Raw genomic sequence first — 13,043 nt, forward strand, 5'->3', positions numbered from 1 at the left:
GTAACACTGAGATACATTTTTGCATATTTTGCATTATGAATTAATTATTTAAAAAGCAGTAACAAGATTGCACTTAATAATAGACCCTGGGATCAATAGTGCCACATTGCACAAGATTAACCATAACTGAAACCATTTTAAAGTAAATGGACAATTTTAACAACGAGTCATGAATCACCTTCTCAAAGACTCAATCACTTGTGGTTGATGTATTTTTCAAGTCACATTAAGCATTCAAAGACTAACATACTTAGTATCATTTTCCCCAACTTAGAACAAATTTCTTCTGACAATTCCTCTGCTATAATTTTGTACTTTCAGAATAACACCCATCAGCCCATCAACTTGCTTGCTCTCTAATCATAATCTCCACAACTGCTTTGTCATTTATCTCATCTTGCATTCTTCCTTCTGCTACTCCTGTAGTGATAGCCACAGAAAAATGATCTTTCTTTCTTTTCAAATTTACTACATAATACAAACTGTCTTATTTATCTCTGCATGTACAGTGCCCAGGAGAGCACCAGGCAACAGGTTCAATAATGTTTTTTACTAAACTGAAAACAACTGACTGAAAACAATCATAAAAAGTGAGATTAAGACTCTCCTCAACGTAACAAATCTCCAAACACACAAACCCCCAGGATATGCACGCACGTGTGTGGGTCCTAAGGAAAGGTTTTTACAATCACACAGGAGAGGATAACGCACAGATCACCAATAAAATGTAATATAACACAAATATAGACCGTCAATAAAATGTAACACAGAAACAAATGCTAAATTCTCTGCATGGGGGTTGGGGAATAGAGGATTACAAAGCATTCCAAAGATAAATGAGCGGGTTCATGAATAAGGAATATACACAAAAGTAACTGAAAGAAATTTATTATCTCAGAGATAAGTGAACCATACTGAAAGAAATAGAGTCTACAAGAAATCTAAATACCATCTGAGATATAGCGTACGCTTAATATTGTTCAACATATAATTGTTGTGGATGTTTGCCTGAACAGGGGGAGTAGATGGATAGTGACAGTAGAAATTAATGAAAGGAATGAACATCCAAAATAGGTCTTTTAAAGAAAAATCCTTTTCTCTACATTCAGGATAAGGCAGGTATATGAAGACAAAGCTAACCTTCTCATCTAACTTCAAAAAATTAATTATCAAGATATCAGATAGCAATTTTAGCTATATATAAGATCTGCCTGCCACAAAGAGCTCACTCAGACTGTTCAATGAATGGGAGACTCAGACAAAACAGTCTCCAGATTTGCATATTGGAGAGCAGAAACTGTTAACAAATGAGGACTCCTCATTAATCTTTATTAATCCTTCATTAATCCTAGCCTTTAATCAATAACGAATAACCTCTAATGAATAACATTTCTATAGTAAGAGTTCTTACTCCAAGGGAAATACTTACTGCATTCCAAAAACTGTTTCAGACGTTCAAATATTCCATGTAAAAAGCCCTAGAAAAGAATAAGGTACCTCATTTATTCTGTTACAAACGTTTACCTTGTACTTTTTTTCAGGGATACTAAAACGTATCTAGCATATCATGGTAGCACAGATTTGTAATCCCAGGACTAGGGAGGCTGAGGCAGGATCGAAGTCAGGCTTGGGCTACACAGCAAGACCCAGTCTCGAAGAGAAAAAAAAAAAAAAAAATCCAAAACCTAATAAAGTAATAACATTGGTGGAGCTGGGGCAGTACTAGGGACCAAACCCAGGGCCTCACACTAGAGTGTTGCTAGGCAAACACTCTACCACTGAGCTACATTTCCGGGCCTTTTCATTTTGAGATAGGCTCTCAATAAGTTATCCAGGCTGGCCTAGAACTTTCAATACTGCTGCCTCAGCATCCCAAGCATCTATGATTACAGGTGTGCACCATCACACCCAACAATAATTCATTATTATAAACCCATCTTCCACAAGAAAATAACTATAGATACTATACTTATATGAAAAGTATACTTTACTCTTCAGTATCTCATTTCAATTACATAAATCACAGTGCAATAATTTTAAATTATTCATTAATTATTCTATGATGCCACTAAGCACTCTCAATTCTTCAATCTGTTTAATTTTTTTTCACGGCCTTACCTTTTGACATACTGTTTGTCTATATATTATCTGGCTCCACACACTAGAATGTAAGCTCCTTAACAGCTACAACTTTGTTAACTACTCTAATCCAGAATCCAGGAAGAACATTTAATAATAAGAAGTACTCAGTAAATGAGTAATTGGTACCACTTATTTATTTTGCAGCACTAGGGTTAGAACTCAGGGCCTCCTGATTCCTAGGCTCTACCACTTGAGCCATATCCCCAGCCTTCTGTACTTTAGCTGTTTTTCTGATACTACTTGCTGTTGTTCCCTGGGTTGACCTGGACTCTGATCCTCCTACTTGCACCTCCTACGTAGCTAGAATTACAAACCTGCACTATCATGCCTAGTTTTTTGTTGAGAAGGATCTAACTTTTTGTATGGGCCAACCTAGAACCACCATCTTCACAATCTCTTCCACCTCTCAAATAGCTGGAGTTACACACATGATACAGGGTGCCCAGCCCTTGGCACCAGCCGTTTAAACCACAGGTTCTTAAACTTCAAGCATTAGACACATTGGCCCTTACATACCAGGAACCAGCTTGGTCTAATAGATCCTTTTTTTTTTAAAATATGTGTTAAGACATGTTATGAGTAATTTACAGAAGTAAGTAAATATGAAGGGACAATAGAAAACAAAAACTTAGTAAGAACATATACATAGCAACTTTTTTGGGTAAATAAGTTTACCTTGGGTGTATAAACATCCTAAAAGATGTTACATGCTCTTTCAGCAAATGGGATACGGTGGATTTGTAAAAAAGTATTGGACGATAAAGGTCCTTTCTAAGGAACGATTAACTCTAGAATGCCTCATCTCCTCTTTGTCCTTAGAAATACACTGTTAATTCATCACTCCTTGAGTTTGAGAAAATTCAACTAGGATATCATCATCTGAAGACTTATGATCTGGGATTTTACATAGACGATCAATTTCACTATCATCTGTCTAGGGCGCTGCTCTCAGTCTGGAACATCCAACCTCTGAGTCATCTAAAATGTAGGGAACAGTTCCTCTGTCAATTTTCTTCTCTTTGCCATTTCAGCGAGGAAACGAAAAATTCTGAATTCTCAACTATGTTAAATAAAAGCTAAGAGTAGATTAAAGGAATGGTGTTTTCCATCTGTGTTAAAACAGCCAAGATGCCCCACCACTGACGAATGGATTAAGAAAATGTGGTATCTATACACAATGGAATTTTATGCAGCCATGAAGAAGAACGAAATGCTATCATTCGCTGGTAAATGGATGGAATTGGAGAACATCATTCTGAGTGAGGTTAACCTGGCCCAAAAGACCAAAAATCGTATGTTCTCCCTCATATGTGGACATTAGATCAAGGGCAAACACAACAAGGGGACTGGACTTTGAGCACATGATAAAAGCGAGAGCACACAAGGCAGGGGTGAGGATAGGTAGGACACCTAAAAAATTAGCTAGCATTTGTTGCCCTTAACACAGAGAAACTAAAGCAGATACCTTAAAAGCAACTGAGGCCAATAGGAAAAGGGGACCAGGAACTAGAGAAAAGGTTAGATCAAAAAGAATTAACCTAGAAGGTAACACCCACGCACAGGAAATCAATGTGAGTCAATGCCCTGTATAGCTATCCTTATCTCAACCAGCAAAAACCCTTGTTCCTTCCTATTATTACTTATACTCTCTCTACAACAAAATTAGAGATAAGGGCAAAATAGTTTCTGCTGGGTATTGAGGGGGTGGGCGGGAGAGGGAGGGGGCGGAGTGGGTGGTAAGGGAGGGGGTGGGGGCAGAGGGGAGAAATGAACCAAGCCTTGTATGCACATATGAATAATAAAAGAAAAAAAAAAAACTTCTTGGAACACGATGCAATACAATGGGCAGCACAAGTAAACTACAAAAAACAATTAATTTCACTATTGATTGCATCATGCTTTTGGCAATTCCATCATTCTCCCACTTTCCTATTATTTTTGTCTTTGGAGGAATAATTGACAATAACATCGTGATAATTTCTAGAATAATGAAACAGCAAAAAGGTTCAAAAACATAAGATCACTAAGGTCCCAATATGCATCTTAAATCTATAGAGGGGTCCAATGGTCCCCTATGGTAACCATAAGCCAGAAGAATGTTACTGGGTGGTCTTTTTTTTCAAAATAGAACAACTGTATCAGTCAGCACTCTCCAAACAAAGTAAAAAATCATAGAGACCATCAATTTTAATAAGTCCATCCAGAGAATGTATAGAATTATAGACTGCTGACTAATCTGTAGTCCAAACAAAGTAATTTAACTAAGGCTTCACAGTAATAATAGAACAAAAACTCAAATTAAAATAACCATTAAACTGTAATTCCCAGAGCGCTTTACTTGCCAAGCTCATTATAAAAATCATTATCTCTCTTAATCCTCACAACATACCATGAGGTTGGACTATTATCTCACCTCCATATTGCCAAAAAGGAAAATGAGTATCAAACAGGATAAGTAAATAACCCAAGTCCACACTATCAGAGAACGGCCATCTTTAAGATGCAAATGGGACTGCCTCCTGAGCGAAAAATCTCAATACTATATAAGCTCTGCAGCAGCTTTTAAATTCTGTTATTTTTAAGATCTTTATATTACTTGAAAAGTACTTAACTTCTACTGGTCAATGTATCTTTACTAATACAATAAGACATATACAACAGCAAAGGCTGGCATATAATTTCAGAGACAGAGAACAGACTCAAAACAGAATTCAAGAAAAAGAAAATAGCTTACAAGATTGTGAAAGTATCCACTGAAAACCACTATTCTACCTTATAAGAATATAATTCAAATCAATCTGCTTTCTCTGGGGGAAAAAAAGACAAACACAATCTCCTAATGTCACTTTAGGAGAAAGTCATATTACACATGCTACATGTACTTTCTGACATATACGCGTTCATTCCGTAGATAACTCCTAAGCCTATTATGTAGGAAAGATTGTTCCAAGCTCTGGAGTGAACAATGAATAAAGCAAAGTCCCTGCCTTCATGGAACTTACGTTGTAGTGAGGATATGCCCAATTGGTTTCTAGAAAATCTTTGCCAGCAGTAGAGCCATTAAAATGTATCAATGTTTAAAACTGAGGCTGATGTATCTTTTTTACATATCTTCCAGCAGCTTCGTTATCTGTATCAATTTTGTAATTGTGGGTATACATTAAGTCAACATTTACATTTCTAGGAATGTATCCTAAACATATAACTTGCTAAGTATCTGACACAGGCACTAAATATTGGTTCCAGTACCTTTTCTCAATGATTAAAAACTGAAAACATACTAATGTATCAATAGAGAATTAGCCAACAAAATTATAAGAATACTATGTTAATTTATCAATTAAAAAGAGTCTGACAGTAATCATACAAACATACCATACAATCATTAAAAAACATGACATAACAATATTAACATGCTTAATTAAAAAAAAAAACTACTTTTTTCAAGTGGGTAAGGAAGCAGCATGTAAATATGGTCCCATTTATATAAAACTGAGGAAAAGAGAATACATGGGGAAAATGTCTTAAAGGATACTTATAAATTTTAGAAATACCTCTGAGTAGTAAAATTATAAATGTTTTTGAATTCTTTTTTGTAAACTTTTAAAAAATAAGCATGTACATTCTTATGAAACAAATGATTTTATATATATCTATATATATAGATATAGATATATATACACACACATACATATATACATATATATATAATTTATTAGTGGGTTTAAAACACAACCATCACTTTAATTGAAATTCTACCAATACATAAAATATGTTAAATATTTCTTTTAAAAAAAGTGGCTCTGGTCAAATCTCCCTTAAGGGATGTCAAAAGATGCAATTAGATGTATTTTTCTTTGATTCTTACAGTCTCCAAAGTAAATTCATGGGAAGCAGTATCTCAGCTGAAAGAAATTCATTATGAAGATACACATCAGAATATGTACAAATCTCACTTCTTTTAAGGGGGGAAATGCATCTTGGAATAGTAGATCATCATATAACAACAGTGTATACATCACAACTTGTACGGGTTTATCTAAGGTTTTTTCCTCCTATGTGTCTGTGATTTTTTTTTTTCTGTTTTCTTCTTTTTTTCCTTTTTGCTGTTATTGTTGTGCTGGAGGTCAAACCCAGGGCCTCACACAGCCTAGAGGAAGCACCCTATACTGAGCTACATCCCCAGCCCCTATATTTATTCTTCAAATTCATTGTAAACAAGATATATTAATGTCATGATCAAAGGGAAATTTTCACTTTTAAATAGGGAAAACATTTAGGCTATAAATACTAATACAATGTTTAGATAATGTTAAAATAGCATTCAATTCACAGGAATTCATTTTCATTTCAATTCAAATTAACATTATAAATGTAACAAGGCATGTTGAGAACTATCCTGGGCCTATTTCCTCTCCTTTGTACAAAAGTCACTTTGATGTAGTCAAAACATCAGAAATCTAAAAATTGATTATAACACAGGCAAAATGGTAAAAAACTAGACGGTCACTTACCAAGAACTGTTTTAAACAAATTCACGATAAAAAGAATACAGTTTAAAACATTCAGGAGAATATCAAACACTGTCCCCAAGTCACAAGGAAGAAATTACTTCTATCACTTACCATCACCTCCATATTCTTATGAGGTTCCACAAATCCATAAACAGTTAACTTACGCAGCACTGAAAAGTAAAAGGAAGCTTTATGTGAATCTTATCTTTCAGCTTTTATCCCACTAAAATCACCATTATAATAGACTCTGAATCACAAAATCTAATCAAGTTTCAAGGTTAATTTGACTTCCTACTCTCTCATTTAATTAAAAAAAAAAAAAAAAAAAAAAGAACTGACCCCTGGCCATTTGGTTGGGCACTTAGTGGGAAAGATGGAACAAAGGCCAGTTCTTGTGACTCACAAAAGCTTAATTTCATTAACTGTTAGTACTTCTTACTTGCAATAACTGAAATTGAGGTAATCTCTTCTACAAGCCTTAAGATATGATTTAAATTAAAAAAAAAAAAAAAACTTTCATTCGGTTTTAGGCTACATAGAAACATAGTATCTCCCTAAAAAGGATATAAGAATTAAACTCTATTTCCAAATCTGTAATAGACTACAGTGCTCAACTATAAGCATCACATCTTATAAGTAACTCTGAGAAACTAGTGTGCACAGAGAGACAAGTGGACTAACACATCTAAAGTCAGATGTGTTAGATTTAAATCCTTTCTTCAATGTCTATTCTATAACCATATAAATTGTGCAAATTTTCTAGATTTCACTTTCTTTATCTATAAATGTGGTTAACAATCCTATCTCATAGACTTTACTAAAGGACTGAATAATATAAATACATATAACACTACAATTTTGCAATGATAAGGATAAGAACAGGAGCCAAGGATTTAAAGCCACTTTATTAAATAAGCATTGCTATCTATATAGCTAAAGAATTATCCTTTAGATAATGTTCATGAGGTGAAGCCTAAAGACTGCATTAAAATGAAGTTTAGAATATGACTATCTACAAGACCTTCTACCAATATAAAAAACATCAATTATATGCAACTCAGGTGTTACTATGTCCATACTACCTGGAAGGTCCTTTCTTTCTCCTTCATTGCTAGTTAATGTCTACTTTTCCTTTAAGATTGTAGCTGAAATATCACTTTCTCTGACAAGTCTTTTCTGACCCTGTCATCAGTTACCATAAGCCTGTAAAGCTGCTATCATGGATGTCATTATACATGTATGTGTGTCCATTTTATTACATGTGTCTCCTCAGGATCAAATACCTACAAAGTTGTTGAATGAAATAATGAATGCATGATGTCTAAAAGATACTAAATGCACTTATTGTAAATTCAGACAGAGATCACATGTAACAAGAATCGTGGTCCCACTTATTTCTTCATTTAAGACAGAAATTTACAAGAATAATATTTTCTATGACGGTTTGCTTTATAAAGCTCATGTATGCTCAAGGCCTTGAGATGAGGAGGTAGTGAAAAGCATAAAGCAGGCTAAGAAAGAGTTAGAGCTACATTCCTCTGGCTCAAAAGTTCGATTTTGAAATCAGGAGGGCAAGAAAACCCTCTAATCAAAAGAACTCCAAAAATCATTAAATACTGTATAATCTACAAAGTCATCTATACCCAGACTTATGTTAACTTCTCCTAATTCTTTCTGTGAAACCATTTCACTCCAAGGCCTTTTAATTCCTTCCTCAAAAGATGGTGACAAGCCAGCTGTGGTAATACATACCTGTAACCCCAGCTATTTGGTAGGCAAGGCAGGTGGCTTGTGAGTTCAAGGTCAGCCTGGGCAAAGTTAACAAGGCTCTCTCTCAAAAAAAAAAAAAAAAAAAAAGGTGGGGGCTGAGGGAATGGCTCAAGTGTTAGAGCACTGGCCTTGCATGTGGGAGGCCTGGGTTCAATCCACGCCCCATCCAAAAAAGGTGGTGACAACATCATCTCTGCTCACTTGTATAGCCACCAGTGTAATGAATTTTATTTATCAACAGTCAGTTAAAATCATTCCGTATTTGTTTACAGACTTTGCCAAAATGTGCTCAAAGTTTGGGGGTTGTACCTCCCTCTGTCTGGTCAATCCAAGTGATAGGGTTGTGCCAAGAGTACATGGTAGGATTCCAAGGTATGAAGGTGAGCACGATAAAACAGTTTATAAATGAAACTGAGAAGAATGCACAGTGAGTTGTACTAAGAAACAGGTCCTATGAGATAAAACAGTAACAACAAAATAACTACAAAAACAACAAAAGAAAAAACTAAGAGTCTTAGCAACCAGAACTGGTGCCAGGAGAGAGACTGGAAGACAAGGAGAATGAGACAAACGGGTGTTGTAGGAGGTCAAGGAACCTCAGAATATATTCATCAAGATAATTGACTCAGCTCATGGAAAGTGAAATGGAAATTATACTTCAGGAATGCTCATAAGCAGAGTGTAAGAAGGCAAAGGCTAAGATTATCATCCCTCTAAGCATCTCCTAAAAGCCAGGTAAACCCGAGGCACAAATGTGAAAGATTAACTTTCCTAGGGAAAAGAGGACTAGAAACCCAAACTCAACCAAGCCTCAAGACTTTAGGGAAGTTAGCAAGACAAATGATAAGTTTAAGGGCCAGAATAATAAAACGTACAAACAAATATTGAAGGTACATGCAAGGAATATATTCAGAGGCAAGAGGCCACAGTAACATGAATGTAAGTTATCTACTTCAACTGACTAGATGCTTTCATAAGTTAGGTCAGGGTAGAGGAAAAGTTATTTTCACAAAAGAAAACCAAAGACCAATAAGCCTTTGTATTCCTGGGAGAAATTAGGTGCTTATTTTTCCACTGCAGTCAGGAAAAGGAATCCATCCAGAAGATGGTGACTTTTCTGAGGTATGCCATTTCAAACATCAATATATCAAACTTAATAGTACCTTTTAATGATAGTAGAGTTCGTTCTAGTGAACTTAGAAATGCAGCTTCATTGCCAGAAGAAAATTGTTGCAGGAATGTGTCTGTATGGTGATTCCACAGAGAGCAGGCAAACGTATAAATTCCAGAAGCTAACTGCAAAGAAATGTGTTCAACTACAAATCAGAACTACAAAACAAAACATTTTAAGCACACATTTTCTGTGAGATCTGAAATAGTCACAATATCTATGGCATAGTAGCAAATATTTTTAGCCAAAATGCACAATTACCAAGTATAGTTTACACTTGCTATCACTTTAAACACACACACACACACACACACACACACACCCCTAAAGTATTAGTTTCTTTCTACAGGTTTGGAAGTTTACATACATGTCATAGGAAGTATTAGTTTCTTAAAACAACACTTACCCTAATGTCTGCATTGCAGTCTGGTATGTTCTATTTTTACTTTTTTTGCCCCCACTAATAGACTGCAATCCAATTTTTAAAAAAAAAAAATGATTTATGGATGTCACGCAGTATGTCAGATCAACCAATACGCTATACTGTGCTATAAAAAGTAGTCAAACTCTCTGTGTTCCTCCAGTTCTGTCTATATGACCTTTGGGTATTTAAGGCTAAGAACAGGCAAACACATATGGTTTCTGAGGCTGTGGTCCTAATGTGTACCAGTGTTTAAAAACCTGACTCTTGGACTGGGGTGTGCTCAAGTGGTTATAGCACTCGCCTGGAATGCATGAGGCCCTCGGTTTAATCCCTAGAATCACAAAAGTACACCTGACTCTCACACTGAGAATGTAGCAAGCCTGTGCCTCCAAATGTAAAGCAAAAACCCACGGTATCTTCAGTGTTTTTTCAAAAGATCTTGTCGCAATCCAGCTGAACCTACTGGCCACGTACTTTCAATAAAAATTGGACAAAAGTATATTGGAGTGGTAATGATTACAGTACTTTAGAATAGTTTTCCTTATTCAAGACTATGTAAGTATATCATTTTGACTAAACAATGTATTTGTAGATTAGGCATCAGAAATCAGTCAGAGATGTAATCCAGTCAACATAAATTTTTCTATGAAAAACTCAAATTTCATTTTTGTTACTTTAATTTAGTATTTTCGATGGCCTGTGCTATAAGTTTAGAGAAGCAGCTTCTCTACTTCCCTCTGTAACCTTACATATCACCACATAGGACACAGAGACAAAGGCTTTCACCTTAGCTACTCAAGAGTTTTGGAAAACACAAAAGAATGGAAGGCTGGTAAGACACTACCACAAAACTACCTCCATTCACCTCCACATCTCTTCTGTTAAGACAGTAATCAGATAACTTCTCAGCAGCTCTTACATAATCAGAAGGTATAAAGGTTTCTGCTTCGCTCCCCTTAAAAACACAGCTGCAGAATATAAAACTATTTAGCTGCATTCTAGAATTAGCTTCTCAACAATGGGGTATCCCATAACTACATTGGAAAAATCCATCTCTTTTGTTTCAGTGTCATTCTTTCTGAATAGAAAACAAGGACCACAGGAAGCTGGTACCTCTGGCTACCTTCCTTTCTCTGTGCAAATTAAGTAAAAAACTACCTGAATCTAAAAGCGGCTCACTGGAGCTTTACCAGCTAATTCAGCCAGGACTAGGCTTGGCCCTCCTTTGCCTTGTGTGCATACTTGACGACTGGGCCAATGACTACTTATTAAGCCACTGTTGTATATTCTCAAATATACATGCATAATTTTAAAGAGTAATTACAGCCAAAATATCATCATGATCATTCTATCAATACAGTATTATAGCACAAGTGACAGTATAAAAAGTTATAGGCTAAAAGTGACATCTTCTCTGGAACTAATGCAAAGTAATGAGAATCATATATTCCACCTAATCAGAAGGGAATAATCTAAAGAAGAAAAAAAAAGGCATTACTTCATAAAATGTGTAAGCTAAAACTTCAAACAAAATTAATATTTTTCTTAGTAAACCAAGCCCTTTAAGTGGCTAAAGTGTGTCCAGAATTGGAAAAGCCCATCATTGTATCTTTATTACACTTACTATATAACATATATTATCCTATACTTTCTCAAACATGAATTATTACAAAAACATTTTGTCAGCCAGAAGAACCTGAACAAAATAGGAACAGTAGGATTGAGAGGGAAAAAAGAGGTGAGAATTCTACTAAAGCTCTAAAGTTAAATTTTAAACCAAAGTATCATTTATTATTAAAGCAAACAATTCAACCAAAAATCAGTGAAATCTATAGCACTGGCTGTAATTTTTAGATCCATTTTGTATTTGCCTTTATGCAGTAAGTAAAATATAACCCAAAGGATGCCATGTCCAAATTTCAAGACCACAAAAAAAGGTTTTATTCTAAAATCAGTCCCTTGCTTCCAACAAATGACAACTTGAATCATTTCTAGCCCTTCTTTGCGTCTCCTCCTCCTCATGACTGCTTGTTTAACATTAATTTTTACACTCTGATTCTATTAAAACTGCTCAAAAGGTTTGTTTTAGAAACAACAGAAATGGTGTCAGTGTTATATGAAGTCACTCGAATTCTTTTAAAAGGTATTTTATTTTTGGAGGCCTGGAGGCATGGCTCAAGTGGTAGAGTGCCTACTTAGCAAGCATGAGACCCTGAGTTCAATCTCCAGTACACCAAAAAAAAAAAAAAAAAAGGTATTTTTACTCTTGGAATGTAGCTCACCAATAGAGCAGTTGCCTAGCATACTATAGGTTCCAGGTTGACCTCCAAAAACACAAAAATGTAAAATAAAATAAAAAGTATTTACGTAAAGATGACATACAATAAATAACATTAACAGAGTAATAGTAGACATTTATTGAACCGTACTCTGTATAACACTACTCTTAGTCTTTACCCAAATCAGTTTATTCAATCATCACAATCTGAAAAAAAAAAGTAAGTATTATTATTGTTTCCCTTTTACATTAAGAAAGCTGAGGGACTGCCAGGAATAATGAATGACACATGCCTGTAGTTCTACCATTTGAGAGGTGGAAGCAAGAGGACTGAAAATGGAAGGCCAGCCTTGGAAATACAGCTAAGACCCTGCCTCAAAAAAGAAAACTGAGCTGGACAAGGTAGTGCATGTGCATAATCCCAGCACTGGGAAGGCAGAAGCAGGAGATCATGAGTTTCAAGCCAGCCTGGATTACATAGTGAAATTCTACTCAAAAGAAAAAAACAAACCAAAAAAGAAAAGAAAAGAAAATTGAGGCATAAAGAGGTTAAGTCACTTGTCCAAGAGCAAACAGCACAATTAATAAGAGGAAAGACAAGGGTTGAACACAGGAAAGGCGCTCAGAACCAGAACCTGCATTACTGCCCTCTTTATTCAAATGCCTCTTAATTCAGTAACTAGCAAATAAAGTTTAGTTACATGCTTCTAAATAGGATTCCTAACTGGCCTGCGACTCACAGAC

General features: G+C 35.4%; 1 protein-coding gene across 2 annotated transcripts in view; it reads right to left on the reverse strand.

Annotated features, from left to right (window-relative positions):
* Window positions 1-42: 42 nt before the first annotated feature.
* Window positions 43-13,043, reverse strand: part of LOC109700887 (importin-11-like) — a 66,450-nt gene continuing 53,449 nt past the window's right edge. The window contains exons 6-8 of one of the 2 annotated variants that reach the window (XM_074077423.1): window positions 9,590-9,722; window positions 6,768-6,826; window positions 43-1,478 (exon numbers count right to left, since the gene is read on the reverse strand). In XM_074077423.1, coding sequence (XP_073933524.1) covers window positions 1,377-1,478; window positions 6,768-6,826; window positions 9,590-9,722 — 294 coding nt within the window. In that variant the 3' untranslated portion in view covers window positions 43-1,376. The remainder of the gene's footprint in view (window positions 1,479-6,767; window positions 6,827-9,589; window positions 9,723-13,043) is intronic. The other variant, XM_074077424.1, reaches the window with a different exon arrangement.

Source organism: Castor canadensis, chromosome 6, assembly GCF_047511655.1.
Source record: "Castor canadensis chromosome 6, mCasCan1.hap1v2, whole genome shotgun sequence".
Lineage (NCBI taxonomy): Eukaryota > Metazoa > Chordata > Mammalia > Rodentia > Castoridae > Castor > Castor canadensis.